Raw genomic sequence first — 21,553 nt, forward strand, 5'->3', positions numbered from 1 at the left:
ATGCCCAAAGGAAGCTCACAGAAGTTGCAAAAGCAGGGAAGAAGTCAAGGAGGAAGACACGGCTTGGAGGGGAAAATATGAAGGAAGTGGCATGGATGCCTAAAATAAACCAAAAAATTTCCCAGAGTCAAGCGCATAAAAAGGCAGGCCATATGCCATCAAGTGCAGGCACATGCACCAAGGCTTTCCCAAATTGATCCCCGCTGAAGGCCAAAACAGAAAAGAAGGACTTACAAACGCTCTGGAAAGAAGATACCATCAAAGAACAGCAATTGGAGAAGAAAAAAAAGAAAATTTTTGAAATTTTATGACTATAAGGAAATGGACCGGCATTCTATCCAACGCAGTGGAAAGCTACAAAACTGGCCAAAACAAAGCTCGCAGATGCTGCAAAAGCAGCGTGAAAAGTCAAGGAGGAAGACTCAGCTTGGAGGGGAAGATAAGAGGAACATACTATTGATAGTGAAAAAAAGAAAAAAAAATTTTCGCAAAGTCAAAGCCATGCAAAGGCATTGCATGGCATCAAGTGCAGGGACATGCACCAAAGATTCCCCTATTGGTCCCCATTGAAATCGCAAGATTCCCTTTCCCTTCCCGAAAGGAAATGAAATTTCCTTTTTTCTCCTCCAATTGCTGTTCCTTTGATGATATCTCCTTTCCAGAGTGTTTGTAAATCCTTCTTTTCTGTTTTGGCCTTCAGCGGGGATCAATTTGGGCAAGCTTTGGTGCATGTCCCTGCACTTGATGGCATATGTCCAGTCTTTTTATGGGCTTGACTATGGGAAATTGCTTTTTTGGTTTTTTTTTTAAGTATCCCTGCCATATCCCTGATATCTTCCCCTTGAAGTTGTGTCTTCCTCCTCGACTTTTTCCCCTGTTTTTGCAACTTCTGTGAGCTTCGTTTGGGCATGTTTGGTCCTTTGCACTGCAACTCACTTCCTCACAGACCATTTTTTGAAGACACTAAAGCTGCCGATTTTCTGGGTTTTTTTCAATTGCATTTCATTTGATCCCATCTCCTTTCCAGAGTGTTTGTAAGCCTTTCTTTTCGGGGTCACAAGATTCCCTTTCCCTTCCCAAAAGTAAATGAAATTAAAGGAATGGTTTAGCAGTGTGGGAATTGAGGAAATCAACCTGTGAATCTGGCAAATTGTCTCCACTCCTCCTGTTAATTTTGGTTGCAGAGGATGAAAAGGCAGCTCCCAGAGCCCCACTGCTGGCAGGGTGGAGAAAAGCTGGCTCAGGAGGCACTGCCCCTGGAAGGAGGATGCATGGTGGGACAGGGACAGATATCAGTGAGCTTCTGAGGGTAGGAATTCCCAAATGCACTCAGTGGGAATGAAGCAGTATCCTGCCTTGGCCACATCAGAGACTCTGTGTGCACCCTGCTGGATTTTTATCACCCCTTTGAAGCAGGACACTTGTGGGATCTCAGCATGTCTGTCCTGATGTGCAGAGACACCGAGATGACCCTTGGGGGGCTCGGAGGTCCTGGAATGTCCAGAAGTGTCTGGTAGCTGGACTTTGATCCTGCGCAGGAGACAACACCTGTATGAGGATGGGAGGATCTCACGGGGATGAATGGTGAAGGGATAGGTTAATTTTTGTGTGAAATACAGGTTTTAGAATTTCGGTACAGGGGGGTCTAGAGAAGTAAGATGGAGGAATTGGGGCGTGTCCTGTCCTTCTTCTTCTTCTTGGCCTCCATCTTCTGTGGTGATGGTGGCACTTTGGGATTGGTTCTTACTAAAAGTGCACTTGTCAATAAGGGTGAAAGGTATTGGGGAAAATAGGTAAATATCTTATACGTAGTTTTGGGTATAAATATAAGTGACCGCCCCGAGGGCTTGCAGTGTGCTCATGGCTGGCGTGTTTTTCAGACCTCTGTCGGGCCGAGAGAACATCTTGTAGATAAAAACTAATAAACACTGAAGACCGAGAAAAAACCTGAAGACTCTTTTTGTCCTTTGGAGCGCGGGCTGCCCAAGACCATCCCGAGCCTTTCCAGGCCATCAAAAACAGCTGAGAACGGCACAGACACTGGTTGAAACACAGAGGTCAACAAACGGTCCTGTGGTTTTGGATGTTCATTGTGTGTTTTCAGAGCTTGATCAGTGCTGGAGGGGTGTTCAGGCTGTTTCACAGGCCTGGCACAGCAGCATTTTCCCTGCAAAATCCCTGAACTGCAAAAGTGTCCCCCTCCTAAGAGAGAATAAAGTCCAAGGAGAAACAAGAACATTACTGGCCTTAAAAGTGCTTTTTGGCCATTTCTCTCTGCAGAAGAACTGAAAAATCAAAAGAGGAGCTTAAAATCAAAGTGAGGACCTGCAAGGCAGGATAAAAGGACATCCAGGACTGTCCTCACCCACAGGAGGCACCTTTTGACATCTTCATTCCAGCAGCCTTTTCCTTCCCTGTGTTGTTGTTCCTTCCCTCTGTTTTTAAGCACCTCTGGTAGCAATGGCTTTGGGTTTTAGTGCAGCTCTGGCTCCCTGTGGGGCTCCTGTAAAACTCAAGCCAGGAGCTTCCTCAGGGTCACTCAGAGCTGTGGCAGCTTCTGCTGTCCCTGCCAGGGTGCCTGGCAGTGCTGGCAGCTCAGCCAGCAGCAAGGGCAGAGCAGGTGATCAGCACAAATTACCCTCTCGGCACTTGGGACAAATGGAATTTGTATACAAGATCAGCAGGACCTTAGGAGTATTGGTCCTTTGAGAGAAAAGGGAAAAGAACAGGAAGATAAGGATGATAGCAGACCTCCTTCCAACAGTGACATACCTGGAGCTTAACTTTAATCTGACACTGAAATGCATCCAAATTCAACTAGAAGACAAGAAACTGCAAAATAAATCCTTCTTGTCATTAATTATATATAAGCTGTAGCTGTCCTCACAAGACAGTTTCTAGGTATAGAAAACTTTAAATTATGCCTCCCTCATTTAAGTAAAATGATCCTGTTGTAAAAATATTTATTCTATCTGTCACTTCTGGGTGCTGAGCAGCTTAAATTCTATAAAGAAAGAGTTCTTAGCTGCTTCTCAAGAAAACTGAGCTGCTTCAGACCTTTTTCCTTCTTCAGAGCTCTGAAACAATAAGCAAGAGCAGTTAATGATCATTATTAGTGGTCATCCAGGGGAGTGGCTCGGATGTCTTGTCACTGGTGTCTTGTCACTGCTTCCTGTTTGTGTCACAGCTGTTCCCTGAGCCACGTCACCTTCCAGGGCAAAAGACACATCTGGTTATTTTTGTCCTCGAGTTTAGCAGGCAGCACCTCCCTATGCATTCCAAACATTAATTCCCTTGTCACCCTGAGCCTCAGTGTCTGCTTAGAATTAATTTGCCATGACAGACCAAGCGAGCACTTTTATAATTAGAGACATTGCCTTATCATAGCTAAAAGAATTTAAGTCAATCTTAGGTGCAAGGGAGAAACAGAGGCATCACCAAGATGTGCCCTTGTGTCAGCTCTGCAAGAGGTGAGCAGAGCAGTGGTTTGCATATTCTGCAATTGCTTATTAACAGTACATTATGCAAATTAGGCTTCCCTAGTCAAATGCTGGCGGTGTGCAGGAAAGAGAAATAAGCATACAGTTTGGAGTCAATAAATGTATAATGCTCTGCCAGCTAACAAAATTTCATTTCAGCATTCTTAACTGCTTCAAAGGCAAAGTGCTCTCAAATGAGTAACTGATGTTAACTCAGAAGCTGGAAGGGTTCCTGTGAACACAGAGGTATTTAGGAACAGTCTCTTCCTTTTTCATCTTTACCCAGCTGAAGTAAAAAGAGACTTGCCACAGAAGTGACACTTTATTACTATTCATACATTATTTAAATATTGGCTATTTAGATTCCTGCCTATGGAAGGAAGAAACCCACCTGAATATGACGTATCTTTGTAGAATGATGACCCTGTTTTTCTTCTGGTTTGGGTGGTGGAGCTTTGATTTAGGGCATAAGGTGACCTCCACCCATTTTCCAGCCACTTGCCAATCCTGTCTACCTCAGAATCATCACCTGCTCTGCCCAGTGCCTGTCTAGCTCGCTGCTTTTCACCAAGCATATCCTTGCCTGGCTCCTCTTGTGAATCCTTGGCCATTAAATTACTGTGCAAAGTGATGGTGAGGTGATTTGCCTGACTCCTGTATGAGAGAAAACAAAAAGTGGACTGGTATTTCTGAGCATCAATAAACCCACCCAAAAATGAAAGAATCTAGGTGGAGGAATGGGTTTAAAATCTAAAATGTTGTTTTCAGGCCAGACCAGCTGAGCTATTGGGAGCTTTCAGAAGGCTGAGGGGGTCTCAGGTCACATCCCAGATGTCACCAGTTTCAACACACAGAAGGCACTGGCTGGGAAAAGCTGGGGGGAAGAAGCAGAGGGTTGGAGTGACCTCTGGAGATCACCAGTCCAACCCCTGCCAAAGCAGGGTCACCCAGAGTGGTGACACAGAGCACATCCAGGTGGCTCTGGAATGTCCCCAGAGAGGGAAGTCTGTGTCCTCCCTGTCCCAGAGCTCTGCCACCATCCACGTAAAGAAATTCTCCATATTGAGGTGAAACTTCTTGTGTTTTATTTCATGGCTGTTGCTCCTCATCCTGATGCTGGGAATTGAACAAAGTCCAGCACTGTTTTAAAAGGAGCCTGGGCAGCAGTGGGGGGAAATGCTGAGAAGATCTTTAATCTGTGAAACAGTTAACAGTTGATGGGCAAACTCTGGGTGATGTCCATGTGTTAGAAAAATCAATTAAGAGTTTAGGGCTTGACATAGTTTTTGCTCTCAGACCTGGAGGAGGAAGTTAGCAGAGCCTGAGGGAAATTTATTGTTGACAACTGAACAGAGTTTATAAACCACATTACATAAAGCAGAGATGCCCTATCTGGGAAAAAGAGAACAAAAAGACTGAAAAATGCAGACTAATTAGCATGAGAAACGAGAAATCAATAACAAATAGAAGACAGAATGCTAATTAATGAAGAAAACTCTGTGAATTGTTAGCTAATTAATATTAATCTCTTTGCTGAAATGTATAAATAGATAAGCATTTTGATGGCTGGTGTGCATGTTGCAGGGACCCATCCCCGTGTTCCTTCAACGCCAAATCATGAATGTGAAAAACGCCAATCACATTTTTTTTTAATTTTTAAAGTTTTATAGTAATAAAATGATTATAAAAATAGTAATATAATTAGAGTAATAATAATTTGGACAAATTGAATTAGGACAATATGAGACAATAGAGACAAAGAGTTATGGACAGTCCAGATACCTTTTTCTGAGCAGCAGGAGCCCAAAAAAGGACCCACATTAACAAAGGATTAACCCTTAAAAACAACAGCCTGTTGCATATTCATACACTTTATACATGATGCATAAATTCCATTCAAACACAGGATTCTGTCTGGTCAGTGTCAGCTTCTTCCTCTGAATCCTGAGAGCGCCTTTGAGGTGGGAAGAAGTTAATTTCTTCTGATAAGAGAGCAATAAATTCTTTTTCTCTGAAAGATTCAGGTGTCCTGTGGCTGCTATCTCGCTGTGAGTCCTTTCTTTTTAAAAAGTATCCTATATAGCATAGTTTCTATTTTAACAGTTTTTATAACCTAAAACTATATTTAACACAGTACTTAAGAGAATGAATACAGCATTACTTTCTAACACAACACATACAATATTCACTTTAATATTTGCGAAAAGCCAATGATAAAATACATGCATTTTTCTCAGCGAATGCCGCCTTTCCAGCAAGCAGCTCGGAGGGTTTATTCGTATTTCCCGGCGCTCGGGTCGGGGTGCCCGGGCAGGCCCCGCTGAGGGGCCGCGCTCGCTCCGTTGTCACAGCGACGGCGACGCCGCGGCCATGTCGGACCTGGGCTCCGAGGACGCCGAGTCCGGGGAGGCCGAGAAAGACATCGGGGTCCGCGGGGCCCGGGGGGAGCGGGGAAGGGAAGGGGAAAGGGAAAGGGAAGGGAAATGGAAAAAGAACAGCTCCGCTCAGTGCCCGCCGGGCCGGGCAGCGTTGCCGAGGGCAGCCCCGGGCACGGCTGTGCCACCTCCCGCCTTCTAACGCGGGTCTGGAACAACGCGCCCGCGCTCTGCAGCCCTGTGCCAAGAAGGCTGGGGGTGCCGGGGTCTGGAGCCGAGCTGGAGCAGCTTTCCTCAAGCACCTGTGTCCCTCTGATGGGTTGGATTGTGGCGGCCCCAGCCCTTTAACCCTTTCCCTCCCGTTTGGCAGGAGTACGAGGGCGATCGCGATGGCGAAGGGCGGCGGCACGGGCTCGGCAAGGCGCGGCTGCCCAATGGTGACACCTACGAGGGGCAGTACGAGCACGGGTTGAGGAGTGGGCATGTAAGGCACCGAGCCTGGCTGTGGCTCTGCTCCTGCAGCTGGGCTCTGTATTGAAACAAGGGCGAGAAATGATGGGTGTTTCATCTGTGCCAAATGTGTTCCAGGGGACATACAGGTTTAAAAACGGTGCTCTCTACACTGGGGACTACCTTGAGAACAAAAAGCACGGCAAAGGTGTCTTTTTTTATCCAGATGGATCGAAATATGCAGGTAAAGCAATGAACACAATTGCAGGGATTTCTGTAGCCAAAAGGACACATTCGACCTCACTCCTCCTCCCTCCACAAATGAAAAGAGTGGAGAATGTTTTAAGTAGATACAAGATATTTTCCAAGATATATTGCTACAAAATATTTTCCTCTTGTTCCCTTTTTAGTAACAGTTTTGAGAAGCTTGGGGTTTATTTGTGGGGATTTATGTTAGGACGTTTATTAGGTTTATTGTTTAAAAAATAGGCTTTTTAATAAAGCCTATTTTTAGGGATCGGGACACCTGAAGTTTGAAGAAGTAATGAAAGTTAGAGTTCCCCTGCTTGCTGGAGAGTACCTGAAACAATCAGAATTTATCAGTTAAGATTTAAAGGACAATATTTCCCCCCTAATTTCAAAGCTAGAAAAGAAAAGACGTCCACATTGTGAGGGCTAAAAGCTGAGAGAAAAAAGAGCAGCCCAATCTTGCCTTGCAGGAACATATGCTCTGAGTTGGGTTTTTTTGTTTGTTTGGGTTTTTTAAAATTTATTTTAAGTTTGATTTGAAGAATAATTAAGATAGAAACCATCTAGCATCCCTCTGAATATATGTGCCCCAATATTGACAGGACAACTTCAATAAATTAGTCAAATTAAAGTCGCTCCTCTTTAAATTCATGTGGAAATGTCACATTATCTAATGCAACTGTAATACATTTCCCAATTCAAAGATAGGATTGGGTTGTTATGTGTTCATAATGGTAATAGAGAGTGATAATGAAGGCAGGTAATTATGGGAAAATGGAAAGAGAGGTCAGGCAGCAGCATAAATACATGTGGAGAGGAACAGACTGATGAAAAAAGAGCAAGGGATTCTACTTTAGAGTAAGGAGTGGTGTAAGGAATAGTGAGGAATCCCAGCCGTGCCATAGCTTTCTTTTCTTTCTCTAATACTTGTATGATAATGTTACAAACTGGCCACAGGGAAATAAACCAGCTCTCACACTGCTTTTATCCTTTTGTCCTTGAAGGAGACTGGGCGCATGACCAGAGACAGGGCTATGGAGAATATCTGTATGCAAATGGAGACACCTATACTGGAGAATGGGCTAACAACAAGAGGTTTGTTTCCTTCTCACAGGGATGTTTCAGGTCACCCAATGGCATTAAAATGCAAACATTATTTTCAGAGCATGTCTGACTGCAGCAAATGAGGTCCAGGGGTGACCTTGGCAATTTAGTCCAGCTTGAGTAGTTTCAGCTGCTTAATTAATACAGTCTTAATATCTTAATTATAACAACAGCCTAAATTCTTAATATTCCCTGGCATAAAACAAAATTATTATTTTCTCCCTAGGCATGGGCAAGGCACATATGTCTATAAAGAGACAGGATCTAAGTATGTTGGTTGTTGGGTAAATGGAATCCAGAATGGACCAGCTGAACTTATCCACCTAAACCACAGATTTAAGGGCAGGTTTCTCAATGGAAAGGTAAGTGTGCTTTCTATTCTGAACAGTTAGCATGGAATTGCCTTAAAATGACTTATTTCCACTTAAAATAGTAAGCTAGGCTTCTGATCTTTTGTAATATTTCCTGTACCATTAGTGTAACACATGAAACTGAATTATTCTATAAACACAATGCCAAGTTTCTTTGCAATGTTGCTTTCCAACTGTAGTGTTACTGACTATTGTATGGAATTTCTAGTAAAGGATATTTTACATTTCTGTGCTTAGAATGGATTAGCTGTTCAGTTCTCCTGATGTTTTTGTGGTTTTATGCAGCCTTTAGGTCGTGGCAAATTCATCTTTGATATTGGATGTGAGCAGCATGGTGAATACATACAACCAGTGCAGGTAAAAGAAACAGTGCAAGAGCACTCAGTAAATCAAATCTGTTGTTGAGGAATATATAAAATGCCTTTCAGACAGTGATGTGAAAGTAGATCATTTGAGTCAAAAAGGGTAGAAACTCATGCATTCCTAGGTGCTAAATGAGGTTTCATTTTGTTTTTTTAATGGTTTCTACTGGGTAAGCTTTGAAAAGTACAAGGTGTGATTTTGTACTGTTTGCAGACATGAATCCTTTCTGCTTAAAAAGAATCAGGACATTTTCAAAACATTTGAAGCTTCAAATCACAGAGGAATATAGAGATATTTGTATACACAATTAGCCTCTATTGCATTTTCTTCTCAACACCAGAAAACAATGAGCAGTATTTTTTGTGTTTCTGAACTGCTTGGTGCTTTGCATACAAATGGTAATTTCCAGCAGGGTCATGTTTGGGAAAAATATCCTATTGTTGTTCTGGTCATGTTGGGAGCTTAATGTCCATAGCTTCTAATAATTATAGGAAGTGGTTGGGATCAAAGTCTGTTTTCCCTTCTTTATTCATGAATGTTTTGAAACATATCTGTTTGATATGGTGCAAAAATAGCTACAGAAGTAGGAAATACATTTTAATGTAACTGATTTTTAAAAAAAATTTCCACAGTTTAGCTTAGAGTTTGCTACCTCTGTTGTCTGACACATCAGTTCCTGTTACACACTCTGAAAACTGTGATGCAGCAATCATTCTGAAGGATAAAATAATAATCATCAAAATCCTATCAATTGTGATAGAGACTTGCAAAGCTTGGAGACTGTTTTGCTGTTTTTCTGGCTGGAAGCAAGAGATCCTCAAATTAGGTGTCAGATTCATAGGAGTATCCAGAGTAATGTGTGTTTCCTTAGTTCAGCTGGGAATTCTTAGATGAGTTTTTAAAGCAGGGGACAGTGCTGTCACTAAAGTAAGATTAAATTTTGCCCTTTTGCTTTAGTTGAAGTAATAACAGAACAAAGCCCATTAAAAAAAAAGAGAGAAGAAATTAGCTAATAATACAGACAGTGATTAAATTATTGACTCCTTCATATTTGTAGGAAAAACATTATTTTTTTAAATTTTAAAAATATTTTCACATTTCAAAGCCATAAGCTCTATGCACAACCTTCCTCCTTCCTAGGTGTTTTCAAATGTCTTCCTTAGGCAAAGACTGAGGTAGAAACAGCTGGTTTTTCATTCTGTTTCTGTGTGAGACAGACAGTGCAGCATCTACCAGGCAGAGCATCAGGTAGCAATCATCATTAACAGCCAACTGGTTTCATCAGGGCTCAAGAACTTGGTAGTTCTTGTCCAAGATTTGCAGCTGCTGAAGTTCCTCCACCTGTAAATACTTTCATTCCCATTTTGATTCCAGATAAGGAGGTTTTAGTAGACTAACCCATCATCTTAGTTACTGTCTGTAGGATGAAATCCTGGATTTCATGAATTCTCTTCTAGGAAAAAGAGGAAGAAGATGAGGATGAACCACCTTTACCTCTTGAACCAATATGGAAAGTATCAGAAATTACCAAATTAACACCCTGGTCTCCCGATGATGAGGAGCTGCTAGTCCCCAAAGAAGGTGAAGGTGGAGAAGCTGAAGAGGGGGAAATTCCATCAGCTCTAGGTTTGTTCTGGAAACATCTGGAAACTCCATGTTTTGACTATGATGACCATTGTTTTAGGGGTTTAATATCAAGTGATGTGAAAAGGTTTTTGTGTTTTGTTTTGTTTTTCCTGTGATTTTCCATGTATTGACTATTTGGAACTTCCAAGTCCATTCATAAACTGCACAATATGTATGTATGTGTTTTATTTCACATAGCATGAGATACAACTGTCTTGGGAAGCCTGTGAGTTATTTGACTCTATATCATGGCTTATTATACAAACTTGGTTATAAAGATAAGATTTTGTGGGATTTCTCATGTGAACAACAACTGCAGCCTTCAGTAGGACTTAAGAGCTATTACATGGAAACAAAGGCTGAATGCAAATTTGTAAAACAGGTTTTCTTTAATATTTCTAATTTCTTATATTTCAGATGCTGAGGAGGGTGGGGATCACCCAGAAGGTGATGCAGGAGAGGAAGGTGAGGAAAAGAGAGAGGAAGAAGTAAATCAAGATCAGGAGGATCAAGGTGAGAAATGGGGCTCGTGTGCTCATTCTTTAATTAGCAGTCAGGGTTTGAAATTGTGGATGTCAATCAGCTGAAGCCATGCTGCTGTTAGGAGACCATGGGCATCTCTGCCTTTCATAAGGAGGGCAGTCCTCTGGAGAAGTAAACTATGAGAAGTTAAATTCATATGCTGCAATAGAACAAATTAAAAGTGACACTTCTGTGCATATACACTTGACAGCACTTGCAGAGCTGAATTTGTAAGAGATTTAATTTCCAAACTGTGGTTTTTTTACCAAAAATGAGACAAAGTATGTCAGATCCTGAGAAGTTCAGGAATTTTCAGCACTTCAGTTTTCTCTCATGAATTCAACTGTGTATCCTTAATTCTCCCAAGTGTAGTTCAAAAGCAGGCAAAACAAATATGAAGAAAGAAATTTTTGGTGTTGTTATACATTCTGGTTTGAATAGTCTTTGTTTGGTTTGTTTCTCCTACAAACCAAGGAGATTTGAAGTTCAGGTGCTCAGGTTTTCTTCCAGGCAGTTCAAAAACCTGTTTTAAATACACAGTTACAAGCAGCAACAGGGATGCATCCATGTTTACTCATATTTAGCTTAAAAGCCTCCAACCAATTGTGTTCTTTGTATTTATTCTTAAAATTTGCAAGCTTGCCTATCTGATATGAAAATATCAGATGAATTTATCTATTTGTAATCAGTCCATTTTACAATAAATCCAAGCCAACCACTGTCTTTATGGATTAGAAAATACCTTAAACCATATGAAAATGCCTGGAGGTATACACTAAACATTTAGGTCAGCCCTTGTAGTTTTCAGTTTATTTGCTTTTCATTTTCAGCTCTGAAGGTGCTTTCCAGCTTGAGGGCAGGACAGGCAGCTGGCTGACCTGGTGTGTGGGACTGACATCTTACAGGGTCCCTGGGCTTGGGTCAAATCCATCAGAAATCTCAGCAGGTTATAGCTCTGCTTTGGATTTGGCAAAAGTGCATTGAGCCTGGTTTGTCTCAAAGACCCTTGGACTCAACCATTTGGACTGAACTTGATTCTAATAAATTTTCTGGCCCACCACAACAAAGAAGTTCTGGTTTTCCCAGTGGCTTTCCTAGAGTGTTTTTGTGAACAAATGAGCCCAGGTGTCTGTCAGATATTGCACAGAGGCAGATGCCAATGCTTGAAAACACAGCAAAGTGATAGATTCAAAATTCCCTCCAACTCTTTATTTCCAAAATCAAGGAGTTGGATGATTTTCAACATTTTTCAGCATAGGTCTCCATCCACAATTAATGAGGCAACATATTGTTCCCCTTGTCTTTAGGTTTAGCAAGATTAAGTTATAGGAAGAGGGAATGATTTGAAGAAAATATGCGTCCTGTGAAGAGCAGATATAAGAAAATCTGTTTTCTTTGCAGCCTAGTAATCCCTGCTCCTTTACCATCATTTTTTTCCACACAGAAATTCCTTCTTTTTTTGTTCTGCATTCTTTATGATATCATCTAACCAGGAGGCATTTTTGGCTGTTCAGTTATATGTGGGCTGGCTGGCAGTCGGTGTGGGTGTACTGAGTCTGTCTGCCAGCTGTCAAACAATGTAAACAACTTCAATTCAACTACTGGCATTGAAAGGCAGTGGGTGAGGAGGACTGAGGTGGACAGCAGAGTTCTAGAGTTATGTTTTAGATTACTGGGATTACTTTCCAGTGTTTTATAATAAAATGCATCTCTATGCTCTGTCTTTCCTTCTACTCCACAGAAATTACTGATTTTGGAGGATGAACCAGAGGAATCAGAGGATTTGGGTATAACTAAAGGAAAAGACCCCAAAATTGAAATTTTAAAGTAGATTATTTGGTTTGGTAAGCCTGCAATATTTTTAGTTGTAAAAGGTTGTGTTAAGATGTTTTGAATAAACATTTCTAGGTGCTTTGAATAAACATTTCTGTCAGTGTTCTGTCTGGAATGTGTATCTTTGGACCTTTTATACTCTCAGATTCTCACAGCAACTTCCTTTATTCCATGTAGCCAGTAATGAGGTGTCAAATCCAGTGTGGAATTATTCTGGATTCATGAAGCCATGAAGCTGTGTCCACACAACTTACTCTTCTACTCCTGGTGGTTGCTGTGTTTCTTGAACCCTGCCTCTGGGCACAGAGACTTGGGGGTCTTGCTGGTGAAGACAAAGGCAGTACTGGACTTCCCAGCTCTCTCCATTTTTCCTGTCACTAGGGCACAATTCCAGGCCTACGTTTTCCTTGTTGATTTTGCTCTTGTCCTTGCATCTATAGAAGCTCTTCTTGTTGCCCTAAATCTTCCCTTGCCAGTTGGAACTCCAACTGGATTTTTTTATCCTAACACACTGGTGCAATGTTTTTAAATTCTTCCTCTTTACGCTGGTTTTCCTTCTGCTTTCTGTATACTACTTGTTTAGTTTGGTTTGGTTTGATTTTGGTGTATTGCAACTCAGTCCCAAGATCCTTCTTTACCATGTGCCTTCCTTAAGCTGTTTCAAAGATATTGAAACAGCTGATCAGCACTCAGCCACATCATCATAATGATCATCGGTGATCCACAAGCTCTTATCAAAATGTTGTTCATATACAGAATAGTTTCATGCCTTCAAGCAGCTTCTTCACATGGAGAAAAACTCTCCTCCAAATTTTACCTGTCTTTATTGAGGAGCCCTTCATTCATTGGAGAGCTCTGGTTCTGTGAGCTGTCCCACTGTGTTTCAGTTTTCCCAAGGATGTCACTGTTCTGCATCTGAAGCAGTTCCTAGTTCCTCCTTTTCCCAGTTTTATACACACAGTCTAAGACAGGCTCCCTTTTGAGTTGTTTTATCTTCATGATGGGTATCTTGCTACCATCACCCTGCTCCATTTATGTAGCAACCCTGAACTTAATTCCTTAGTGTAAGCAGTTCTTGCCGTCCTCCAAGATACCAAGTTTTTCCTCATCAGATTCTCAAACCTGTTGGCAAACACACTCTTACTTTGTTGCTCAAAGAGGGAGCCATGGTGATTAAAGCCCAAGCAGGAGCACCGTGCTCCTATCGCTGCTGAGGTACAAGAGGTGGCAAAGGCAGCAATTTACCCGCTTTGCTCAGCTTCCCATCCCCTGCAAGCGTGCTGAGGGAGGGCTGGATCCACTGTTTGTGACATTGGGGAAGCCATGCAAGAGCCCTGGGGCCTCTCTCAGGAGGAAGCAGCTCCTGGGATGTCTGTGCTAGAGCACGACAGAGATGGAAGAGGACAAAGTGAACCCCAACTTCCAGCCCCCCAGCCCCTTGCCCAGCTGGCCGAACACCAGGCCCTCAGTGGGCACTTGGTGAGGGCAGTGCATGGCTCAGTCCTGCCCCTGTCAGGGACTGAGGAGGAGGGGGCTTTTTCAGTGTGGAGGAAGAGCAGGAATCTGACATGGATCATGAGCTTTCCCAATCCCCTAGATGTTAGGAGCTACCAAGAAATTTCTGACTGGGAAGAGTCTCTTGAGTGAGAGCTCTCCCAAGGAGATGTCAGTAGCTGTGGAGAGCTCTCCAGCTGTGATGAGGAGAGCAGGAGCTGTCCCAGGGAGAAGCCCTCAGCTACCAAGAATTTTCCATGGGGAAGAATGCAAGGAGCAGGGCCTGTCCCAAGGAGCTGTCAGAAGCTCCCCAGAACCATCTGACTGGGAGGACTCTGTTGGCCAAGAGCTTTCCAGAGGGGAAGACTCTGCTGGACAGGAGCTGTCCCAAGGCAATGGTAGCAGAGCCTGTGTGCAGTCCAGCTGGGACAATGATGGTGACAAAGAGCTTGCTCAGGCAACTGAGAACATGTGAGTGTCCGCAGCGATGGGATCAAGCCCTTGCTGCAGGAGAAGGACATGGCACAAACTGGGTTTCTTTGAGCTGAGTGAAGAAGACGGGATGGAGTTTTTGCAGAAAATGGGCTCCCAGGGCCTGTCCCTCAGAGGCCTGGGTTGAGCACAGGGCTTCTCCCTCCTTTGAGTAGCAGGTGCCAGAGGCAGGGACAGAGAGCCAAAACAATGAAAGTTTGGCTTAAGAAATAGTAGCACTAAGAAAAGAAAACCCACAAAAAAACAAACAAAAAAAACCCTAAAACCACCAAAAATCCCCCAATAAACAAAACATCACCACACAAAACCCCTCCCCCATCAAAAAACCCCCAAGAAAATAAGAATAGGAATATGAATAAGAGTAAGATTAAGAGGAATAAGAGGATTAAGAAATATTAGTAGTAAATTATAATAATTACAAGAAGAAAAAGAATAACAAAAAAAGTTGAATAATAATAACAAGATGAAGAAATCATTGTAGTAGTAAAGAAGAAGAAGAGGATTAAGAGGACTAAATAGTAATTAAAATAATAACAAAAATAATAAGGATAAGTTGATTAAGAGTTATAAGAAGAACAAGATTAAGAATAAGAAGATAAGAATTATTAGTAGTAGTAATTTGTAAGAGAGAATAAGAAAAACAATGAGAAGAACAAGTACTAAGAAAGAAAAATACTAGTAATAGTAAATAAGAATAAGAATAGTAAGATGAAGAAGATGAAATTGTAGTAGTAGCAAATAATAATAATAATAATAAAAATCCACACCTTCTAGAATCACAGAATGAAGGGGAGGGCCTTAAAGATCATCTGGTTCCAGCTGATAGTAGTCTCTTCTCTCTGTCTCTCACTGTCTCTTTCTCTGTGAGACCCTTTTGCTATATCTTTCTACCTCTCTTCCTCCCCTTTCGTGATAAATAAGCTCCATGTTAAATATTGTCTTCATATGGCCCCCTTTGCACCTGCATTTGGGCAGAGGCCTCTCTCCCTCATGCGTTTGTAACACCTGCTCAGGGTCCCTTCCAGCCGCCAGCATTCCGGGATTCTGTCAGCTCCTCTCTTCCCTCTTCTTCTTGCCTCTGCTTTGAGCTGGGAATGTGTTGAAGTGAGGGGAGAACGACCATTGTGCATCGAACTCAATTTATTGATCGATCAGTCAGCTTAAATAATAGTGTTAACGAACTTCATGCATATTCCAAAATACAGCTTTATGATAGGCTAACAGAGAAAACTCTAACCACTCCTTTTGTTTTACAATACCGTTGATTGTTTACATCAAACAAAATCAGTGTTCTCACTGTGATACGAACGGTTCTCAAAACTTCCATAACTGTTCTCAGGGTGCCATCTTTTCCCAGAGAGGATGTTACCTTTGTTATGGGAAGACTGCCTGAGAACTTTATTGTTTATACAAGGATGCCTGAGAGAGACTAATTGTTTATAGAAGTCAGGCTGGAAACTGCTTTGAAACTGCTTTACAGCTACCTGTTACTTTTCTCTCAGCTGCATGGCTTCGTGGCCTTTTTCCTCAAGCCATGCCTGAACTAAACTCTCCACAGGAATGTGCTTGAGAATGTCCAGCAAAGAATCCTTTCCTGTCTGCTCCAGGAGCCCATGTGGCTTTGGGACCTTGTCACCTGCACAGCTCCCTCGAGAGGCAGAACCAGCACCCCGAGAGCCTCGGGAATTCCTCTCTGTGGTCCATGGCACACACTGCAATGGTCTGGAATTCCAGTTTCCAGCAAGGAAAAGATGTTCCTGCCCTTTAACACAAAGCTCTGAAGGGGCTGCAAGCCAAGTGGAGCAAGATCTTGCAATGACATTGCATGAGCAGGTTTCATAACTTAATCAAGGGTTCTTTTAGCACATGGATTGGGAAAAAAAATCAGGTGAGGGTCTTTGGCTGGGAGGTGCCACAGGTAAAGACAGACAGTATGAAAGAAGCAGAGCAGACAAACAATGAAAGAAGAGAAAGGATGCAAGTAGCACTAAGCTGAGAAGGTGGCACTCTGAAATCCAAAGTGGAACTTCCTGAAAAGGAATGAGACAGAAATAAAGAAATCTGAAACTTTGAATTATTATGCATTTTCTCCCTTTATCACAAACCTCCTCTGGATAACAACAATCATGCAGCACAGTTTACAGAAAGTCCTTAGTTCTGAATTGACGTTGCAGGCTGTGGACACAATGAAACATGGAATGGGCTTACTTCTCCTTTCAGTTACTTTGACATTCTCAGGAGAGGAGGCAGCAAGAAGAAAAGGGCAGCTTGCATTCACCCTTCAAGAAGACACAGGGCAGGGGAAGGGAAGGTTTGGTGATCTCTGTAAGTGCTCCCACAGGCTGATACCAGAGCCCCAAGGGGTGCCTTCCTGCAGTTGCTGGGTATTGAGGGGCAGCACTGCAATTTTATTCACTGGGCTTTGTTATTCTGCCACAAGCCAGGTAAGTAGGCCTCGGCCTCCTGTGCACAGAGATTCTGTGATCTTTCTTTTTTGGAGGAGAAAGCCTGGCCCATTGGTAGCCAAACCCCTGTGCCCAGAGGTGACACTAGCAGGTTTCTTTACTATGCCCAGTGCCCACAGGTGACACTAGCAAGGTTCTTTATTGCATGAAAAGATGTGAGGGGCTGTTCACAAAACTCTGCAGTTGTTGCTTAGTGTGCAAACAGCATCACACACACTGAGAGAAGGGGAAACCCTTTGTTGTATGAAAACTGACAAAAACTCTGAATTTGACGCTGGTGTCTTTGGCAGGCCACTGAAGGCCTCTGAAGGCCTCTGCTGGTCCAGTGTCCCTAAGGAAAGTTCCCCTCACAGGGGCCTGGGCACATCACGGGCTACACGTGCCAAATCTGTGGCTGCTCTGTGCTGGATGTGGGGTGTGGCCCTTTGTGACGCAGGTGTGTTGTGACAGGGCCTGTGGTGATGCAGGACACAGTGGCATCCGGAGGCCTTTGTGACACGGCAGAGCCCCACCCTGCCAGAGGGGTGTCTGAGGGTGTCTGAGGAGTGTCTGAGGGGTGTCTGAGGGGTGCCTAAGAGTGTCTGAGGGATGTCTAAGAGGTGTCTGAGGGATATCTGAGGGGTGTCTGAGGGGTGCCAGAGGGGTGTCTGAGGGGCGCAGAGCCCTGGGGTGCCCAGTCCCAGCAGAGCTACTCTGCCAGGAGGCAGCAGCTCCCCTGAGCATTTCTGTGGCAGAGCACAACAGAGCCGCTCACAGAGGAGGTGAACCCCAACTCCTCCCTTGCCACGGAGCAACGGGGCCAGCGCATGAAACCCCAGGTGATGGCCAGCCATGGAGGGAGAAGAGACGGAGAGATCTGGCATGAGGCCGGAGGCAGAGGCCCAGGAGCCAGGGCCGGGCTGGCGACTGTGTCAAGGTGGTCGCCTCCTTCCCCCACAGCCAGGGCAGAGAGGCAGGGTCGTGCCCCACACAGGACCTGGTGGCCCTCCAGCCGCCGCCATGGATGGCTGGAAGCCCTCAGGGAGCAGGGGCATGGGGCAGTAGGGGGTTCAGAGCTGCCAAGGCCACAGACTGTGGAATGGGACTTGGCCAGGAGGGAGAGAGAGAGGAAACCCTACATGGGCCGGGAACTGGTCCAGTGGGGAAAGGAGAGGGGCCAGGAGCTAGAGCAGTGGGAATATGAGAGATACCAGGGCCTGCCCCAGTGGAGAGATGTGAGGGTCCAAGGACTGTTCCCTTGGGAATATGAGGTACACAAGGAGCCTTCCCGATGGGGAAATGAGAATGTCCAAGAGCTGGACCAGGTGGAATATGAGAGATACCAGGAACCTTCCCACTGGGAAGACATGAGAGTCCATAAACGGTTCCCTTGGGAATATGAAGGACACAAGGAGCATTCTCGATGGGAAAATGAGAGTGTCCAAGAGGTGGACCAGTTGGAATATGAGAGATACCATGAGCCTTCCCAATGGGGAAATGAGGATGTCCAAAAGCTCCATGGATGGGAACACGATAGATACAAGAAGCATTCCCAGTGGGGAGATATGAGAGTCCACGAACTGCTCCCTTGGGAGTATGAGGGACACAAGAAGCCTTCTCAATGGCAAAATGAAAATGCCCAAAATCTTTACCAGTGGGAATATGAGAAATACCGTGAGTCTTCCCATTGGGAAGGCTCCACTGACCAAGAGCTGTACAAAGAGGAAGTCAGACATGACCCAGAGCTGTCCCAAAGGGGATACAGGAGAAACATAGAGGAGTTGCAGAAAGATGCAGAAGAGATCACAATCACCACCATTTGGATCAACCCCAAGTATGCACAGTTCCTGCAGGACCCCAAGGACTCTGCCTTGGCAGAGCAGGTGAAGGCAGCAGGGGCACAGAGCCGAGGGCCTGTGCCGGGGGCCCTGCACAGCCCCAGCAGCCCCCCAGGCCCCTCAGCTCCCCAGGCAGGAGCCCAGGCCCTCAGGGAGCAGCCGGCTCCCCCCAAGAAACACCCATCCCGCCTCAGGCGGGCGCTGCGGGCACTGCTCTGCTGGCCCTGCCTGAGGGCACAGCCGGACAATCAGTGCCCGCTGCCAGCGCCAGGCCCGGTCCCGCAGGCCCAGAGCCTGCCCGGTGCCACACGGGCTGCCTGTGATGTTCCAGGGCTCGGGGACATCGCTCCTCATCGGGAAAATGGCCTGGCTGAGGCTTAGGGCTTGAGAGGCACCAGCCATGTCAGAGCCAAGGGTAGGGGCACAAAGCCTGGGGAGAAGGAGCTCCTGCTCAGAGGGGACACCAAGGATGCAGAGTGACAGCCACAAGGACATTTGGCACAACTTCTCAGATAAGGACAAAACTCATAAAGCCAACTCAGCAACTGTGCTGAAATCAGCTCCAGCTGGGAAAAAGGTACTTCTGGCATAGGGGCATGGCGACTACCAAGTCCTGGCCCAGTGACACCAGAAACCCAGCGAGAAAAAAGAAGAGACAGACTGAGCACAAAGAGTCGTTAGCATAAAAAGCAAGGGAATCTTTAAACCAGTAGAAGAAAAGTATCAATACTGACATTTTAATGCCAAGATACTAATATTAATTATTAAGTTATTGTAAATGAATATTATTCAATAATAAGATAAAAGATTGCATCAGTATTTAATACATACAGAAACAAAATACCATTATAAAATACAAATATAAATATTGTATAATATTTAATAGTTATAATGTCTATATATAATAAATATTGAGAAATAATATATTTTGAATATTGTAAGATGTCAAAAATGTAATACATGATCTAGAATATTAGAGTTCCATGTAATACAAATGTAACATCTAAATATCTAGATATGATGCTATAAAAAATGAAAATAATTTAAACAAAAATATTATATGTATTTAATAAGAGAGCCATATAACTGGTAGGCAATGAACATGAATGCCTTTGTTCACTAAAATGTATAAATAATGAAAAGTTTTGATAGTTACTGTGCTGGCTCTGTGGATTTGCCACCCAGCAGCTCCTCCTGTGCAGAACTGTAAATAAAGGAAATAGCTGAACTCTGTGTGGGGATTGGCTTCTTGTACATGGGGTGAAAGGATCCCTTTGGCACAGCAGCTTTGCCATGGCCACATGGATAAAAGCTGCTGCTTTTCCAGGCAGGCTCAGCTGTGCCCGGCCCATCTCGGAGCCAGCCGGGCGCGGGCAGAGCAGCAGAGATCTGAAACTCGGCGGCTGCGCGGTCGCTGTGGCCCAGACAATCCCCCAGCAGCCACGAGAGCCCCTCTGGGAACGAGCACCAGATCCCAGAGGGCGCCTCTGCCAGCTGCCCCCGAGCCCCTGCAGCGAGGAGTTGTGGTCCAGGTGTTTGGGGAACCTCCTGGGGCTGCTGGGCCCAGCTGTGTGGTGTTCCAGTGAGCACCTGGCAAGCTGAGTTCCCCCACAGGGACAAGGGCAGCTGGTTTGCAGGTGTCCCTTGGTTCTTTAAAGAATCATTTGTTGGAGTCATTGTCCTACTAGGGTAGGCAAGAGCAGCCTCCCACTCTGGTAAGGCACAATATTCTCTATCAGATGTCTCAGAAGTATGGTCACTTCAGGTAAAGAAATGCCACTTTTGGATAAAGAGATTTTGATGCAATTGAATTGGCATATGAGAGATGTTATAAACTTTGCTTTCTCTTCATCATCTCTAGAACATCCATTACTCTGAAAGCTCAGGATGTCAGATTTACAGATAAAAATCCCAACTGAGAAAACCAGGTGGGCTTTCTTTTTCACAACCAAACATGGACCCAGCTCAGCTATGGAGAGGGCACATGGTCCTGTGGCTGCCCTTATTGCTGTGATCCTGAGGGGCAGCACTACAGAGCAAAGCAAAAATTCCTCCCTTTCTCCTTTCCCTTCCTGCCATCCTCCCACCCATTGCTGGGACAGATGATTTTAGATGATATTAGAACCTCTGCTATCTCTGTTGAGGATGCTCTTAAGTTAACTGCTGATATGACCACCCCATCCAGCTACTGGATATGATTACATAGAATAGTTGAATCTTTCAGGGCAGGAGCACATTTACATTTCCTGCTTTCTGTACAAGGTCATTGATTTTTTGAAACAACCCAAAACCCTGAACTCTTGACCAGAGCAATTGCCATGTAAATATCTGCAATTTCATGCAATTCTCCAGACAGTGATGTAAAGCTGTCAGATGTGCAAACTGAATTGCTGACTGCTAGGGGCTTAATTAAAATTCTGCTTGTGAAGCCTGTGATTCTGCTTCGTTTGTTTGTCCTTCAGTCCTTCCCCAGGGCTCTCTGGTGCCATCACCAACAGCAGCTCTGGACATTCCCGCACCTCCAGTACACCCAAAGCTCCCAGCAGTGTCCTGCAGGCTCACACACAGCCCTGACACTGGCACACTGTGCACTTAGGTCTGGGCAGGGACAAGGAACATTGCTGCTGCTGTCAGAAATTGTGAACTTCAGCAACTTCCCTCAAGGATGTCCTCCTCCTCTGCTCCACCCAGCCCAGCCCCTACCATCCCTCCATCCCAGGTTCAGGCTCTCACCTCTGTAGAATTCCAGATGATATCCCATTTTCCCTTCTTCAAAGAGAGTAATCTGCACCTCTCCTCCTGCAATTCCTTGGATGTCACACCAGGACCAGCACACAGCTCCCCCAGGGAAGGAGCCCAGAGCTGGGAGAGGCTCAGACACAACGTGCCCCTGCCCAAACCCTGTCTGGGTAT

The 21,553-nt window shown here is 44.4% G+C and overlaps 1 protein-coding gene across 1 annotated transcript; it reads left to right on the forward strand.

Moving 5' to 3' along the window:
• The first annotated feature begins 5,849 nt into the window (after positions 1 to 5,849).
• Positions 5,850 to 12,440, forward strand: RSPH1 (radial spoke head component 1). The gene is made up of 9 exons (XM_058800376.1): positions 5,850 to 5,906; positions 6,225 to 6,338; positions 6,443 to 6,548; positions 7,558 to 7,648; positions 7,884 to 8,019; positions 8,314 to 8,385; positions 9,849 to 10,017; positions 10,435 to 10,530; positions 12,281 to 12,440. Exons 1-9 carry the CDS (start codon positions 5,850 to 5,852, stop codon positions 12,301 to 12,303), a joined length of 864 nt encoding a protein of 287 aa, XP_058656359.1. The 3' UTR covers positions 12,304 to 12,440.
• The last annotated feature ends 9,113 nt before the right edge of the window (positions 12,441 to 21,553 follow it).

This window comes from Ammospiza caudacuta, chromosome 2 (genome assembly GCF_027887145.1).
Source record: "Ammospiza caudacuta isolate bAmmCau1 chromosome 2, bAmmCau1.pri, whole genome shotgun sequence".
Lineage (NCBI taxonomy): Eukaryota > Metazoa > Chordata > Aves > Passeriformes > Passerellidae > Ammospiza > Ammospiza caudacuta.

Coding starts and splice junctions, on each gene's coding strand:
- RSPH1 (XM_058800376.1), top strand. CDS start 5,850: ATGTCGGACCTGGGCTCCGAGGACGCCGAGTCCGGGGAGGCCGAGAAA. Junction 8,386..9,848: donor AATACATACAACCAGTGCAG/GTAAAAGAAACA, acceptor ATTCTCTTCTAG/GAAAAAGAGGAAGAAGATGA. Junction 10,531..12,280: donor TCAAGATCAGGAGGATCAAG/GTGAGAAATGGG, acceptor TCTACTCCACAG/AAATTACTGATTTTGGAGGA.